Here is a 12,627-nt window from a genome sequence, read left to right as displayed (position 1 = left end):
CCGGGGTGGGATAATATCTAGGTACATTATTATCACATTACTTCATTTTCCCCCTTAAGGAGTGTGAAATAGACATGTGAATTGGTATTCCCATCCTGATATCTGGGGTCGGATTCATAAGTTGCACTTTGTATTTTAAGTTTTGTAGTGCTAGAAAATGTACTATGAAGTGCTATTCACAAACTAAGGCCCTCATTACGATTGCGGTGAATCCGCATACTCTGGGCCGGCGGAAGCCACCGCTGGTCCAGAGTATGCGGATTCACCGCGGCGGACACACAAATGACCCCCAGCCCGATTAGGATTGCAGGGGGGTCATTTTTACGTCCGCCGCTTTTCCGCCGCGGTCTCCTTCCGACCGTGGCGGAAAAGCTCTAACATGGCTGGCGGTGTCTATCAGACACCGCCAGCCATATTAGGATGGTGTGACAGACATGCTTTTCCGCGGTGGCTTTTCAGCCGTGGAAAAGCATACAGACTTTCACTTCGGGGCCTGTTGCGGCCCCCCTGGGTGAAAGGGGTGTGGGGGGTGCACATGGGGGGTACCTATGGTACCCCCCTGCATTTGCGTGCACAAAGCAGCAGGCACTGCGCGGTGCCTGCCACTTTGTGCATGCACCCGCCGCAATGTCAAAGATAGAGGATGTGACCGCCAGGGTGGCGGTCACATCCTAATCTGCACGGAGGGACCGCCGCTGCCCCTGCGGACGGTCCCTCCTACTCTGGGGTGGCCGACGGACGCCATCCTAATGTGGGCCAAAGTGCAGAGCTTACGCCTCCACAGTTACCTAACTTAGGTGTGTGAAGTCCTCCGCCCCCACTGCAGGGTCTCCACACACTTGGGTATATGTGTTATTAGCAAATGTGGGTGGGACACTGGGGTGTGGTTTTTAAAAGGGGCAGATTTACTCCAAAAGGAGAAAGGATTAGGGAGGAGTAAGAAGGGTGTAAGTAGGGACATCACCCGCCCGCACAAGAGAAAGACACTCTTGCAGTAAATTTACACTCAGAGTTTGTGAATACTGAAAAATGTGAACTACCTCCAAAGTGTAAATAAATTACTCAAAAGTGTAAGTTACCTTTGTGAATCAGGCCCCGTGAGTTTAATATTTTGCACAAATTCTAGCCTCAGTTTGGCCGCTAACTCGCATTCCCAGCTGAATTTCGATGTTCCCGATTTTAGTAAAGCAGGCCTAACTGTTTTCTGTGAAACACATCTTATGCAGAACTGTTTTGTTAGTGTTAAATACATTTCTATGCAACATACATTTTTTGAAAAGTCACGATTTTCACATGTATGTGGTGAAGTGAAAAAAATGAAGAAAGTTTTACCACTATTGATAAAACCAGATTGCGGTCATGTAATGAGAGTCACATGTTCCGCCCATACCTTCCCACTGTTGTTGGGCTGTCAACATGTGAAGCTTTGGCAAGGCTTTGAATTTCCCTGTGCTAGTCTTGGCGCTTTGCCCATTTTGTGTCCGACTTCTCTTAGTGAGAGATTAACAATGTATTCGCTTTACTTTCTTCTCCTCTCAGGCCGGGCACGGACCAGCTGCGCCAGATGCCAGCGGAACCTCTCCCTCCAGACAGCGGTGAAGGTTCTGTACGCCATCTTTGTCCTCATCGTCGTGGTTGTGGCAATACTCGCTTCCCTGCGTGAGTTGGATTCCTTGTTTTCTAATAGTATCAAACCATTTTGGAGGCCCTTCGGCCAAATGACACAAAACTGCCTAAATAAATAAATATAGAAACAAACTAACACAGAAATACATAAATAGACACACAAACAAATTCATACATTGATAATTCATTTAAAACCAAATTGATGTCCCCTCTGAGCTCCCTGATGTCCATGGTGGGGTGGACTTCCAAGGTGCTGTTGGAATGTCATGGTTTACAACTCTGCAAACCCATTTGTAGTGCTAGGGGAAATAACCTTGTAACTAATAAATTAAACAACATCAGGGGCCTCTCAGTCTTTATTTACATTGTGTTCTAACCGAGAAAGCATATTGCATTTAAATAACTGCATATAATACCAATGAGAGAGTGAGGAGTAGACCGTGGTGCTTGTCCGTCATCCCCGGTATATCTAGCAAAACAACAAGGACAAGACCTGAAGCAGGTATTTTTCAGCAGAATTAAATTGGTAATCACCAATACATTTGTAAACCCCTCACCCATCTGTCTAGTAGATGGCATGCTTCATCATCGGGGCCCAGTTGGATCACCGAGTGCGATCCAGCTGTGCTGCAACGTCTGTCTACAGCGGAGCAGGTTTAATTGTGTATGTGAGTGAACAGTGCTATGTGAAGTGAATTTTATGAGTTAAAAAAGCCTATGGGAACTACCCTTTTAAAAGTTTTAATAGAAGGGTCCCATGGCATGAGTAAAAAAGAATTTGTTGGATATATCAGAGGATATTATGGCCCTCTATATCCAGAAAAGTGTAGGTCAACTAGTTTCAACCTTCATCGTCAGTCGGGAGGCTTTCTTCAGGACCGGAAAAAGTGGGGTCAAAAATGAAGTAGATACCCCAGCAGTGTGTCTATATATCAACGCACATCCTAAAGTGCGTTGTGTGAGCAGTGGGTCAGTATACTTACGGATCCCATTCGTAAAATCTGTAAAGAAAACAGAGTGATACAATGCTAATCAAAACAAATATAAGTAGCATAGTGCTTACGGTGATTAGAAGTGACCAAAATGATCATAGTGAAAAACCTGCTTAATGTGCTTTGAATGCAGCATGTATGATGAATAGAATAAGAACCTTAAATGACTATCAATATTCCCAGAAGCAGTTGTTTGCTGTGAATGTGCGTGTTTATAGTTATCTCAATGACACGTCCATGGTGTGAAAACAGTGATATTTACTTCGGTTTGTGGTTTAAAACAATATTAAAACCAAGCTACAGAATATCGTATGCTTGTGACTAGAGAATCAAAAAGGCAGAAGCAGTAAAGATCCAAGTGCCCGAAAACACGAAAGAAACTTACATGTTTTTTACGTTTTTATGGCTACATGGAGCCTGCCCCAGAAAAGGAGAGTCCAGGGACCCTGTAATAGAGGGCGCCGTAATCTCAAAGTCAATAAATAAATCGGTAGTTCAAACGTAAAGATGAATACACAAAGCACCGACAATAGTGTCTGGTTTACTTAAGTTTGTCAACTTGAACTGCAGCCCTAAACCTAGTACTGGGTACAGGAACCGGCAAAGTGGCGTTACCCGCAACACTCTTATACAGGAAGTGAATGCGGACACGTGATCGCGGTAGCGCGTCACGTGAGAGAAAGACTAGAACGCTTACTTCCCGAGGCGTCACGGATCACTCGCCGGGAAGTAGCATATGTGAAATAATGTTACGTGAAAGTAGCCGATATTTACATGGTGATATGATCGTGGGGGTCGGGTTGAGACATCATAATGGCTCTTATGGTATGGGCTAAAATGAAAAAGCTCAATTGCATATGAAGCGATAGACAATCATAGCAGTGTGATGTTAATAGCTATAATAGGGAAGCTCATTTGCATATGAAGGATGTGCATTAGGTATTAATGCAAATGGGCGGGCAGAAGCAGCAATGTATATCTACATGTGCATGATAACAGTGTGATGTTATAAGAAGCAGAACAAATGTACGGGTAATGGTGGTGTATATCTGCATAGCGCGATTGGCCATAATAACAGTTCGATATAGTGGGAGGCAGAACAAGAAGTATTCAGATTTCTTAGAATTTGGTTCCAAGGAACCTCATCATTAAGGCCGGTCACATGGGTACGAAGTCTGTAGACCCATCGTTGCTCCTTTTCTAGAAGGGCCTCTTGTAGATTGTGTCTATTACTTTCAAGTTGTTCTATCACCACCCAGGGGGCTCGCAACGGGCCCGCCAGCAAAATCCGCATGCCTTTCCGTAGCAGCGATGCCGCCACGAAAAGGCTTCTACCCGCACCATTGCTAATATGGATGGCAGTGTCTAGCAGGCACCGCCACGATATCTAGCCCTTTTTCTGCCAGGTTGACTGGTCGACCGGCGGAAAACCAGCAGACGATCTTTCCGTTTGCCGGGGTCCCCCCGCCATACTAATATGGCGGGGGAAATGGGGGGAGGGCGTAGGGAAGTGTAGGGCAGATTGCCACCGCCATGCGGGCGGTGGCAATCCGCCCGACATTGTAATCAGCCCCTAAGAATCTGTTCTTGCATTCCACCTCCTTCTATTTCAACTTTCTAATTCCCTTTTTTAAGTCTCATGGCACTTTTTCATTGTATCATGAGGCTCTCCTTCCTCAGCCATTTTCTCTTTTACCATTTTTAATGCTTTTCTGTCCCACTGTGAGGAGAGATAGCTCCAAGGTGGTCAGTAGCCTCCGTCATAGTCCCATGGGTTTTCTGCTTCTTCTCTGGGCTGCATATGACCCTTCAAAATGACACTCTTCTTCCCCTCGACCCCCTCAAAGTAGGAGGCTGTGTCATGTATAAAGTTAGGTCTTTGAGGTCATTGACCGAGCACATAAGTACCTTGATCTGTGAACATGTCCCTCCATGGGGTGAACAATCAAATTTTCCATTGGTTAGGGGATCTCTGCTGATTCTGCAAGACAACATGCATGTCTGTTATTAAGAGCTGAACATAACTAACTTTATTAAAAGTTACCTACTGACGATAAAATGTAAAAAACTAAATGTGGCAGGAAGTCGGACTGGGAGCTGGCAGTTTCATCTGGAGATAACCTATCTGTCCCTTAGTATGCAGTCACAAAATCAAATCTGACCCCAGCCAAGGTGCAGAGCTACAAAACATTCCATCATATCCTATTGAGATTAAGCCTCCATGGAAGTATGATGCTGGCCCTCAATACCAGCAGGCCCAGCATGCAATAGTCCATAAGGTTCCAAGTAACTCTCGGGCACGTAAGTCGATCAAGTGACCACTTTCCTCTGGCCGACCACTTGCTTCCTGACTAGGGTGTAGCTGTCCATATTCCAAATCCTGGTTGTGTTCTTGCTCCACACTGGAATGAATGATCATCCTTTTAACTCTGGCTGCACTGAACTTGTTTATGAGATTTTTATCTTACGTGTGAAGAAACCTCTCATTATTAGTTCAAGCCGACACGTTACAACATTTGGGAACATTGTGCAGTGTACAAATGGGAACGGTTATTTAAAGCAGGGATTTCCAAAGTCAGTCCTGGAGGGCCAGATCCATGCCAGAATTGTACCATATCCACTTTTAGATAAATGTAGTAATCTTAAAAATCTGCAATGGATCCGGCCCTCCAGGGATGAATTTGGAGAACAATGATTTAAATTATAGTGAGCTGACTGCATTCAATTGTCAGATCTGGCACATTTTACTGAGCGAGAAAGAGGAAAGTGTAACGCGATAAATGTGTTGGAATGTTAGCACTTTTGGAGCCAGAATTTCCATTTGGCGGAATCGAGGACTCCATGTACACACGCAGATACGCTTACAACGTCCCTGATAGATGCTCATTCATAAATTAACCCAGTCAGTTGTTGCAGAGAGCAAGATAACCTTTGTTTCTTTTACAGAAGTATATGTGTGCCCCAAACAGGGCAGGACTGGGGCATAGGGAATGTGGGAGATTTCCTGATGCACTGCTTGAGTGTATGCCAGTAGCCCCACTAAGACGGACCTCAATAAAATGCAGTAATTTGGCTCCAGTTGTAGGTCTAACTTTCAACTTCATCTGTCTGCAACACTTTGTTACCAATTGTTAAAAAATGTATAGAGTGGGCTTTGGCTGTAGCTAAACGCTATTGGGTGTATGGTTTATCATTCCGCCTCCTATAGGGCACTTGATTTGCCATGCAAACAGGACTATTTTACAACTCAAAAGTATGTTAAATCAACATGTCTTAAACCTTTTATCACATCGAGGCAATCTGCCAGTCATATTGTGCTCGTGGGTGGTTGTTCCCAAACTTATTACCCTTCAAATACATAAAAATAGGGCCGGACTTGCTGTTTGTGAGTATTTGGGGCAACAAGGGTTGATATTACACATTTTTCAGGGTTGCTGTTAGTTACTCATCAAATCCTTGCCCAATCACCCTCGTGCACCAAATGACTTTACCATATGTTCTATTGCATTGCGATATAAAATGTTTGTCCAATTGATTGAACTACAACTCTCACAATGCATTTGATTGTTAAATGAACCCCAGAGGCAGGTACCTGGTTCACCGATGACAAATAGTATTCTGTTAACATTCTTCAATTGCCAGTTCACACAACAATTCCATATCTCCAGAGCTCACACGTTTTCTAGGTCTATGCATGAGTACCTCATCCAGGTTAGGAATTTCCTTTGTATTCTGAGACTTGTAACTTCTAACGGGATAAACATGAAGTACCCAAATGTAGAGTAAACAAGCATTGGCATAGCCAACATGTCTAGCCTTTCAGACCTTATAGGAAAAAAAGAAAATGAATGAATGATAAACACATTCCTTGCCTCCCTTTCTTTTTTTTTTTTTTGTCCTCCTCAAGCAAAAAAGATTTAGAGTATGGAGGAGTCAGAGGCCCCGTTTCCTAGTTTCGGCCCTTTCCTCTGCACCGCTTTTTTTTCTCTCGAGGGGTGCGGTTTACCTTGTCCTCAGGGGTCCCTTTTTGTCCATATCTAGGCACATGATTATCGGAGGGGGAGGAGCTAGTCATTATGACTACTCAGTTCAAGACTCAGCTTGAAATCGATGGTACCTTTGCCTTAATCATTGGACCCCCTATCAGTTCCCAAATTGTATTTTTCCCAAATATTCCAGAACCTGCTTTTCTTACTCTGTCTCCCCTGTTTATCCAGTTTGTATACCCTTAAAAATGAGTTTAACCATTCGGAGTAACTTGCTGATGTTTGTTTTGTTCAATTTATACAGATTTCCCTCCTGGCTAAGAGGATTAATAAAAAGAGGACACTTTCTTGGCCCTTGGACAGTGTGATATTTTGCGAGTTAATTCTAACCCCAAAGATAATTAAATCAATGCTTACCTTGATGTGTTGTTCTAATACCTCAGAAAGAGTCTTACCAATCCGGTCCCAGTATTCCTCCAGCATCGCGCACTCTCGGTCATGTGTAGGTCGTCTGCTCTCTCTGTTCCGCATTTGGGACATTTCTTTACTGTACTGTTTTTACATTTTGACAGCTTTTTTGGGGTCCAATACACTCTGTGTATTGTAAACAAGTGATTTTTTTTCAGTGGAGCAGATTTTGCCAACCTGCCAGCAATGTTATTCGAGGTTTCCCAAAGATTCGCAATGTCGAGGTCTGGCATTTATTTTCCCCAGATATCTTGAGGGACTTTGTATTCTTCACATGATCTTATCAAAGCCCAATACCAATATGATATCTCTTTTTTGAATGGCTCTGTGTTCAAGAGCTTTTGTTCGATGATTTCATCCCCTTGTAGATCTTCTTTTACTCCTTTAAGCCAGCTGTTTAATTGATAGTATTTAAATCTGGATAGCGTCCCCTGGGTTTCTCTATCTAGGATCTCCGATTCTGTGATCTTGTTGTCTTTTATCAACTGACCCCAGTAATTTATATTGGATTCCTTTAGGGGGTTTATTAAGCTATCTTCTAGACATTCCAGTGTGCCTGGGGATTCCCAGATTGGGGAAGATTTACTACAATAAGGTATTACCAGGGTAGTTCTTATATCGTACCAGGTTCTTGCTGCTGATCTTATCATCTTTAGTTTTGTTTTTTTGGGAAAATTTGGGGGGTCCAAATTTGTATAAATAGTGATCCTTTCCAGGCCCGATCAATACTTTCCATTGCATAGGCCACTTTTCACTTATGCCTAGCAAAATCCTTATATTTTTGAACTGGAAAGCTTTATAATACTCCAGTATGTCTGGGCTGGCAATGCCACCTTGTATCTTACATCTTCTCAGTTTTTTCTAGCTAATCCTTACTCTCTTTGAAGCCCATATATAGCCAGATATCTCCCCTTGCAGCTTTTTGATCTCTACCTTGTTAAACTCTAGTGGGAGCGAGTTAAACAGATACGTGTATTTCGGTAATACTGTCATTTTTATTAGGTTAGACTTATCTAAGAGAGAAAGATGTAGGCCAGACCAAGCCTTTAGGAGTATGCTTATTTCCTTGTGTACTCTCTTGAAGTTTAGACTAGCTATTCCTTCAATACTTTTGATGTACTCAATTCCCATATACTTTATGTTGTTCTTCACTTAAGGGTTCCCAGACATATCATTCCACTCCATTATTTCTGATTTTAGTTAATTTACCTGATAGCCTGAGACTGCCCCAAATTTACTTTTGAGGTTTTCTATTTTTGGAAGTGAAGTGGTTACATTTCCTGTAAATATCATTAAGTCATCCGCAAACAATGCAACTTTCTTCTCCCATCCTTGATAGGTGAAAGGTATAATCTCTTCATCCCTTCTTAAAAGACATGCTAAGGGTTCTATATAAAAATTTAATAATAAGGGGGACAGGGGACAACCCTGTCTGGTTCCTCATTTTATTATCACACTTTCTGTAAGTGCCTCGTTTACCAGTATTCTAGCTGTTGGGTTTTTGTATATGCTCCTTACCGCGTTCTCAAAGTTATTCCCCAGATCAGACTTGGCCAGAGTGGCGCTCAGGAATGACAAACTGACCCTGTTGAAAGCTTTGGCAGCATCAAATGTTATGACTGCCAAATGTGGGAGATATTGGGTCGCGATGTCTATAGTGGCGATGGATTTGTGAGATAGTTCGGAGATCTGTCTACCCTTGATAAATCCCTTTTGGTTTGAATGGATTAGGGACCCTGCCACTGCCCCTAATCTTGTTGCCAAAATCTGTGTGTAGATCTTATAGTCACAGTTTAGGAGTGAAATGGGTCTATATGACTCGCATTTAGTTGGGTCCTTTACTGGCTTTAGTAGGATGCTAACTATAGCTTCCTTCCATGATTTAGGGAGATCTCCATTGTTCAAAAATATTTCGTTAAAGAGTTTGGTAAGTGGAGTCAAAACATTTTCTTGAAGAGCCTGGTATATTTCATTTGGTAGGGAATCTGGGCCTACCGCCTTCCCCTTTTCAGGGACTTTATTGTATCCAAGACCTCCTTCTCCGTTATTTCTTGGTTTAGATCTGTCTTTTGTTCCCGGGAGGCTTTAGGAATCTCTATTTTGTCAAGCAGGCTCTGTATCTGGTCACCGGAATAGGTGGATTCTTCCGTATACAGCTTCGAAAAGAATTCTGCAAATTCTTTCCTTATTTCTTGGTTTTCTGAGAATTGTCCATGTTTGCCCTCTTTTTGTATTTTGTTGACCCGGTTTCTGGTTCGCTCCGTTCTTGCTTTCCAAGCGAGAATCTTTCCGCATCCTTCACCATACTCCTAGTACGAAAGTTTACTGGCCTCCCATCTTTCTCTGATTTCTGATTCTTGGATTATTAATATCTCGCAGTCACTGTTTTTTAAATATTCCAGAATTTTTGATCAATGTTTTCTTATTCGCAGCCCATTTACATTCCAAGTTAAGACATTAAGCTTTTTTCCTTTCCCTCCTGTATTTGTATTAATCATTCTTGATCAGATTCTTTCATCTTGCTCGGCAGTCACTGACCTCCTCTTGGCTTGCTTTAGGACTTTGTTGTTTTTTCCCCAATTTGCTCCCCACCCTGTGAATTTTTTTTCTCCACGTTTTCTTAGTGAGCAGATCTGTGGTGCGTCCCCCCCCCTCCCCTGGAGACGCCTCCCTCTTCTTTCTTCCTCTGGGCATGAATGCCCCTTTCTTGAGCTCCCTGTCTTTTAGTGTAAGTTTAATGTTCCTTGTATTCCCACCTTTATGGTTCCGCCGAAATCTATCGGCCATTTTTAAAATATATATCTTGTTAGGTGTGAGGGTGAGTATGGGCACCGTCTTCCTGCTGGGTCTTGATTTGCTCCATGAGTTTTCCACTTCCTTTGGATCTCTTATATTGAACATTTTATTGTTCCACATGATCCTCAGAGAGGCTGGAAAACGCATTTGAACGTTCGCACCTAGTGTCCTCAGTTGTGGCATAAGTTGACCCAACTCCCACTGCCTGTCCTGGGTAGTTTTGGAGATATCCGATCTAATCCTGCAAGTCCACCGATCTTTAGAAAAGATCACCGCTTTTATACCCTCGCTCAGGATCCTTTCATTTAACGCGTACATCATAAAATTATTCAATATTTTTCTAGGATTTTTCCTTTGTTTACCTTTCCTGAAAGGGTCACGATGTATCCTTTGGATATCGTCGGCGAGATTATAGGATTTGGTCCAGGGAATTAGTTTTTCCAGGAGATGGATTGTAAATCCCGTTATGTCCTCCCCTTCCAAACCGTCTGGAATGTTTAAAATTTTAAGATTATTTCGTCTAGCATGATTTTCCAGGGACTCCATCCTTTCGCTGATCTCTGATTCTCTAGTTTTGAGTTTGTTTATTTCTTTGTAGTTCGCTTCTGTTTTTCTGTTCAGGACTTCTATTTCTCCTTCTACATGTGTGACCCTTTCGATCAAGCGTTTCACACGCCTCCTGGGTCTTAGTCTGGTTTCTTTCAGATGTTGCGAATTTGTCTCTTAATTCTTTCATCATCTCTCCCATCTCTCCCAAGATCTTTTCTGCTTGAGATCCTCCCGTGCAATCCGCATTGGTGCTAGTAGTGTTTCTGCTGCTATTGTGTTTGCTGTTTGTGTGAATTGGCTCTAGTCCTGGAACAGCTTTAGAGGAAGATGCTTGATCCTGCGTTACTCTAGGGTGATTTGCCACTTCCGAGGACCCACCGCCACACTCTACTTCCTGGGTTTCAAGAGTTTCGAGAGCTTGATATTGGTTACTCATTGTTACTCCAAAGCCTCCTTCTATTGATTTCTCTGCCATATTTGAGCTTGTATAGCAAGTGTTTTTTGAGGCTCTCTAATTCTCTCCTTGCTAGATCCCCTCTTCTCCTGTAACATGAAAAAGGAACAGAGTGATGGAGTGATTTTTTGAGCACTTGTACCCCCTGGCTTTATTAGACTAAGCCTGGTCGCATGTGATAGGGGTGCAACACACTTCTTGTTTCTCCTTTTGAACCCTCTAGGGCTGACTTGAGTCTTGCCTTTACCTCTATCCTTGTCTTGGTCCTTGTCCTTATCACCGTCCCTAGATAGGCTTACAACTTTTATGTCTTTTGTGTTTTTTAATCCCCTGATATCCTTGGTTTCCAGGTGATCACCTTTCAAGCTTCTCAAGCTATACCCCCCTCCAGTGGGTCTACCTTCTGCCGAACTCTTCTTTTCTGTGGGGGGGACTTCGGTTTTATCCAGTTTTACCGGGTTGAGTGCTTTCTCCCCCGTTTGTTCACCCTCACTGCTGCAATCTTCAAACCACCCCTGGAGCACAAAGCCTCCCAAATGTACGAGAACAGACAGATGCAGCACTTACCGGGGCTTTCAGTAGATATCCTGCTTTATTCCGCCTTTTCTGTCCTTCAATGCTGCTATTTCTTGCTGGCATAATGATCTGGTTTTTAGTAGTGTAGCCCTTCTTTCCTGCTTCTGCTTTGTGATCTGATGTTGTTCCCCCTCTGAAGGAGACACGATGTGCAGTTTTTGTGATTTTTCGGCGGGCTCGGGCTGCTTCTGCCCACACCACCGGAGAGCTCCGCTTGGCTCTGCAGGGCTCCGCCGGGCACTGATTCTCTAATGTCACCAGTGCACCTCCTGTGCGCTCTTTTCCCTGCTGTGGCGCTGTGGTGCCGTCTGTGCAAATTCCCTCTTGCTGCTCTGCTCCGCTCCGTCTCTCACCTCCGTCTCTATGCTCGGATGTTTCGGAGCAGCCTCGCCAGGTCCCCGGGTCCTCCCGTCTCGACCTGCTGCCGCCGCCACCTCCACACCGGGCAACAGGAAACGGCCGCGCACCCAGAACCGAAATCAGCGAGAAAAGGCAACCCCCCGCTGAAAGCGCCAGCTCCCAGATCGGCGAGGGCTCCTCGTTTACACCCGGCCGGCCGGCCAGAAGACACCGCGACGCTCCGGCTGCGGCCCCCGGCTCGACACACTCGATAATTCAGCACACTCTCCCGGTGAGGCTCTGCAGAGCACTTTAGTTTTTGCTTCCACACTCTCTTTTCTGCATTCTGGTGGGAAATACTGTAAGTCAAGGGTTTCTACGACAGGGAGCTCGCGACTGAGCTTCTAGTCAGCCGCCATCTTCTCCCGAATGCCTCAACCCCGCTCCCTTTCACACGAACCAAGCACACTTACCTCGGATTGGTGTGTGCGTTCATAATGACCTGGAAAACAGCGGCAAATTAAAAGCTTTTTCACGCCTTCCATTGACAGCAAGATACTCTTGTCAATGTGCAACACAAAAGCACCTGTCAGCAACAACGTCATGATTTTTCCTGCAATCAGATGTTGTGCCTGCCACGTATTTGTTCTCGCTAAACCCTCGGCAGTGTGGCAGGCAGAGCTCCCACCCGCACTGGTCATTCCCTTGATTAAAGGTGCCGCATGCTGCAGCTTTGTTTCTCATAACATCCAAAGTATTCATTGCTTTATAACTGGCAATGAATAGGGCCCGCGATGAACACTTACCCCAGGCTTAGTGTGACACACCTCTCCCTTTATGA

At 44.1% G+C, this 12,627-nt stretch overlaps 1 protein-coding gene across 2 annotated transcripts in view; it reads left to right on the top strand.

Moving 5' to 3' along the window:
• SCARA3 (scavenger receptor class A member 3) overlaps window positions 1-12,627 on the top strand; it is a 172,396-nt gene that overhangs the window by 87,530 nt on the left and 72,239 nt on the right. For both annotated transcript variants that reach the window (XM_086928052.1, XM_086928053.1), the window contains exon 3: window positions 1,540-1,659. In XM_086928052.1, coding sequence (XP_086784178.1) covers window positions 1,540-1,659 — 120 coding nt within the window. The remainder of the gene's footprint in view (window positions 1-1,539; window positions 1,660-12,627) is intronic.

The sequence above is a fragment of the Lissotriton vulgaris genome, chromosome 6 (genome assembly GCF_964263255.1).
Source record: "Lissotriton vulgaris chromosome 6, aLisVul1.2, whole genome shotgun sequence".
Lineage (NCBI taxonomy): Eukaryota > Metazoa > Chordata > Amphibia > Caudata > Salamandridae > Lissotriton > Lissotriton vulgaris.
This window is presented reverse-complemented; position numbering and strand designations above follow the sequence as displayed.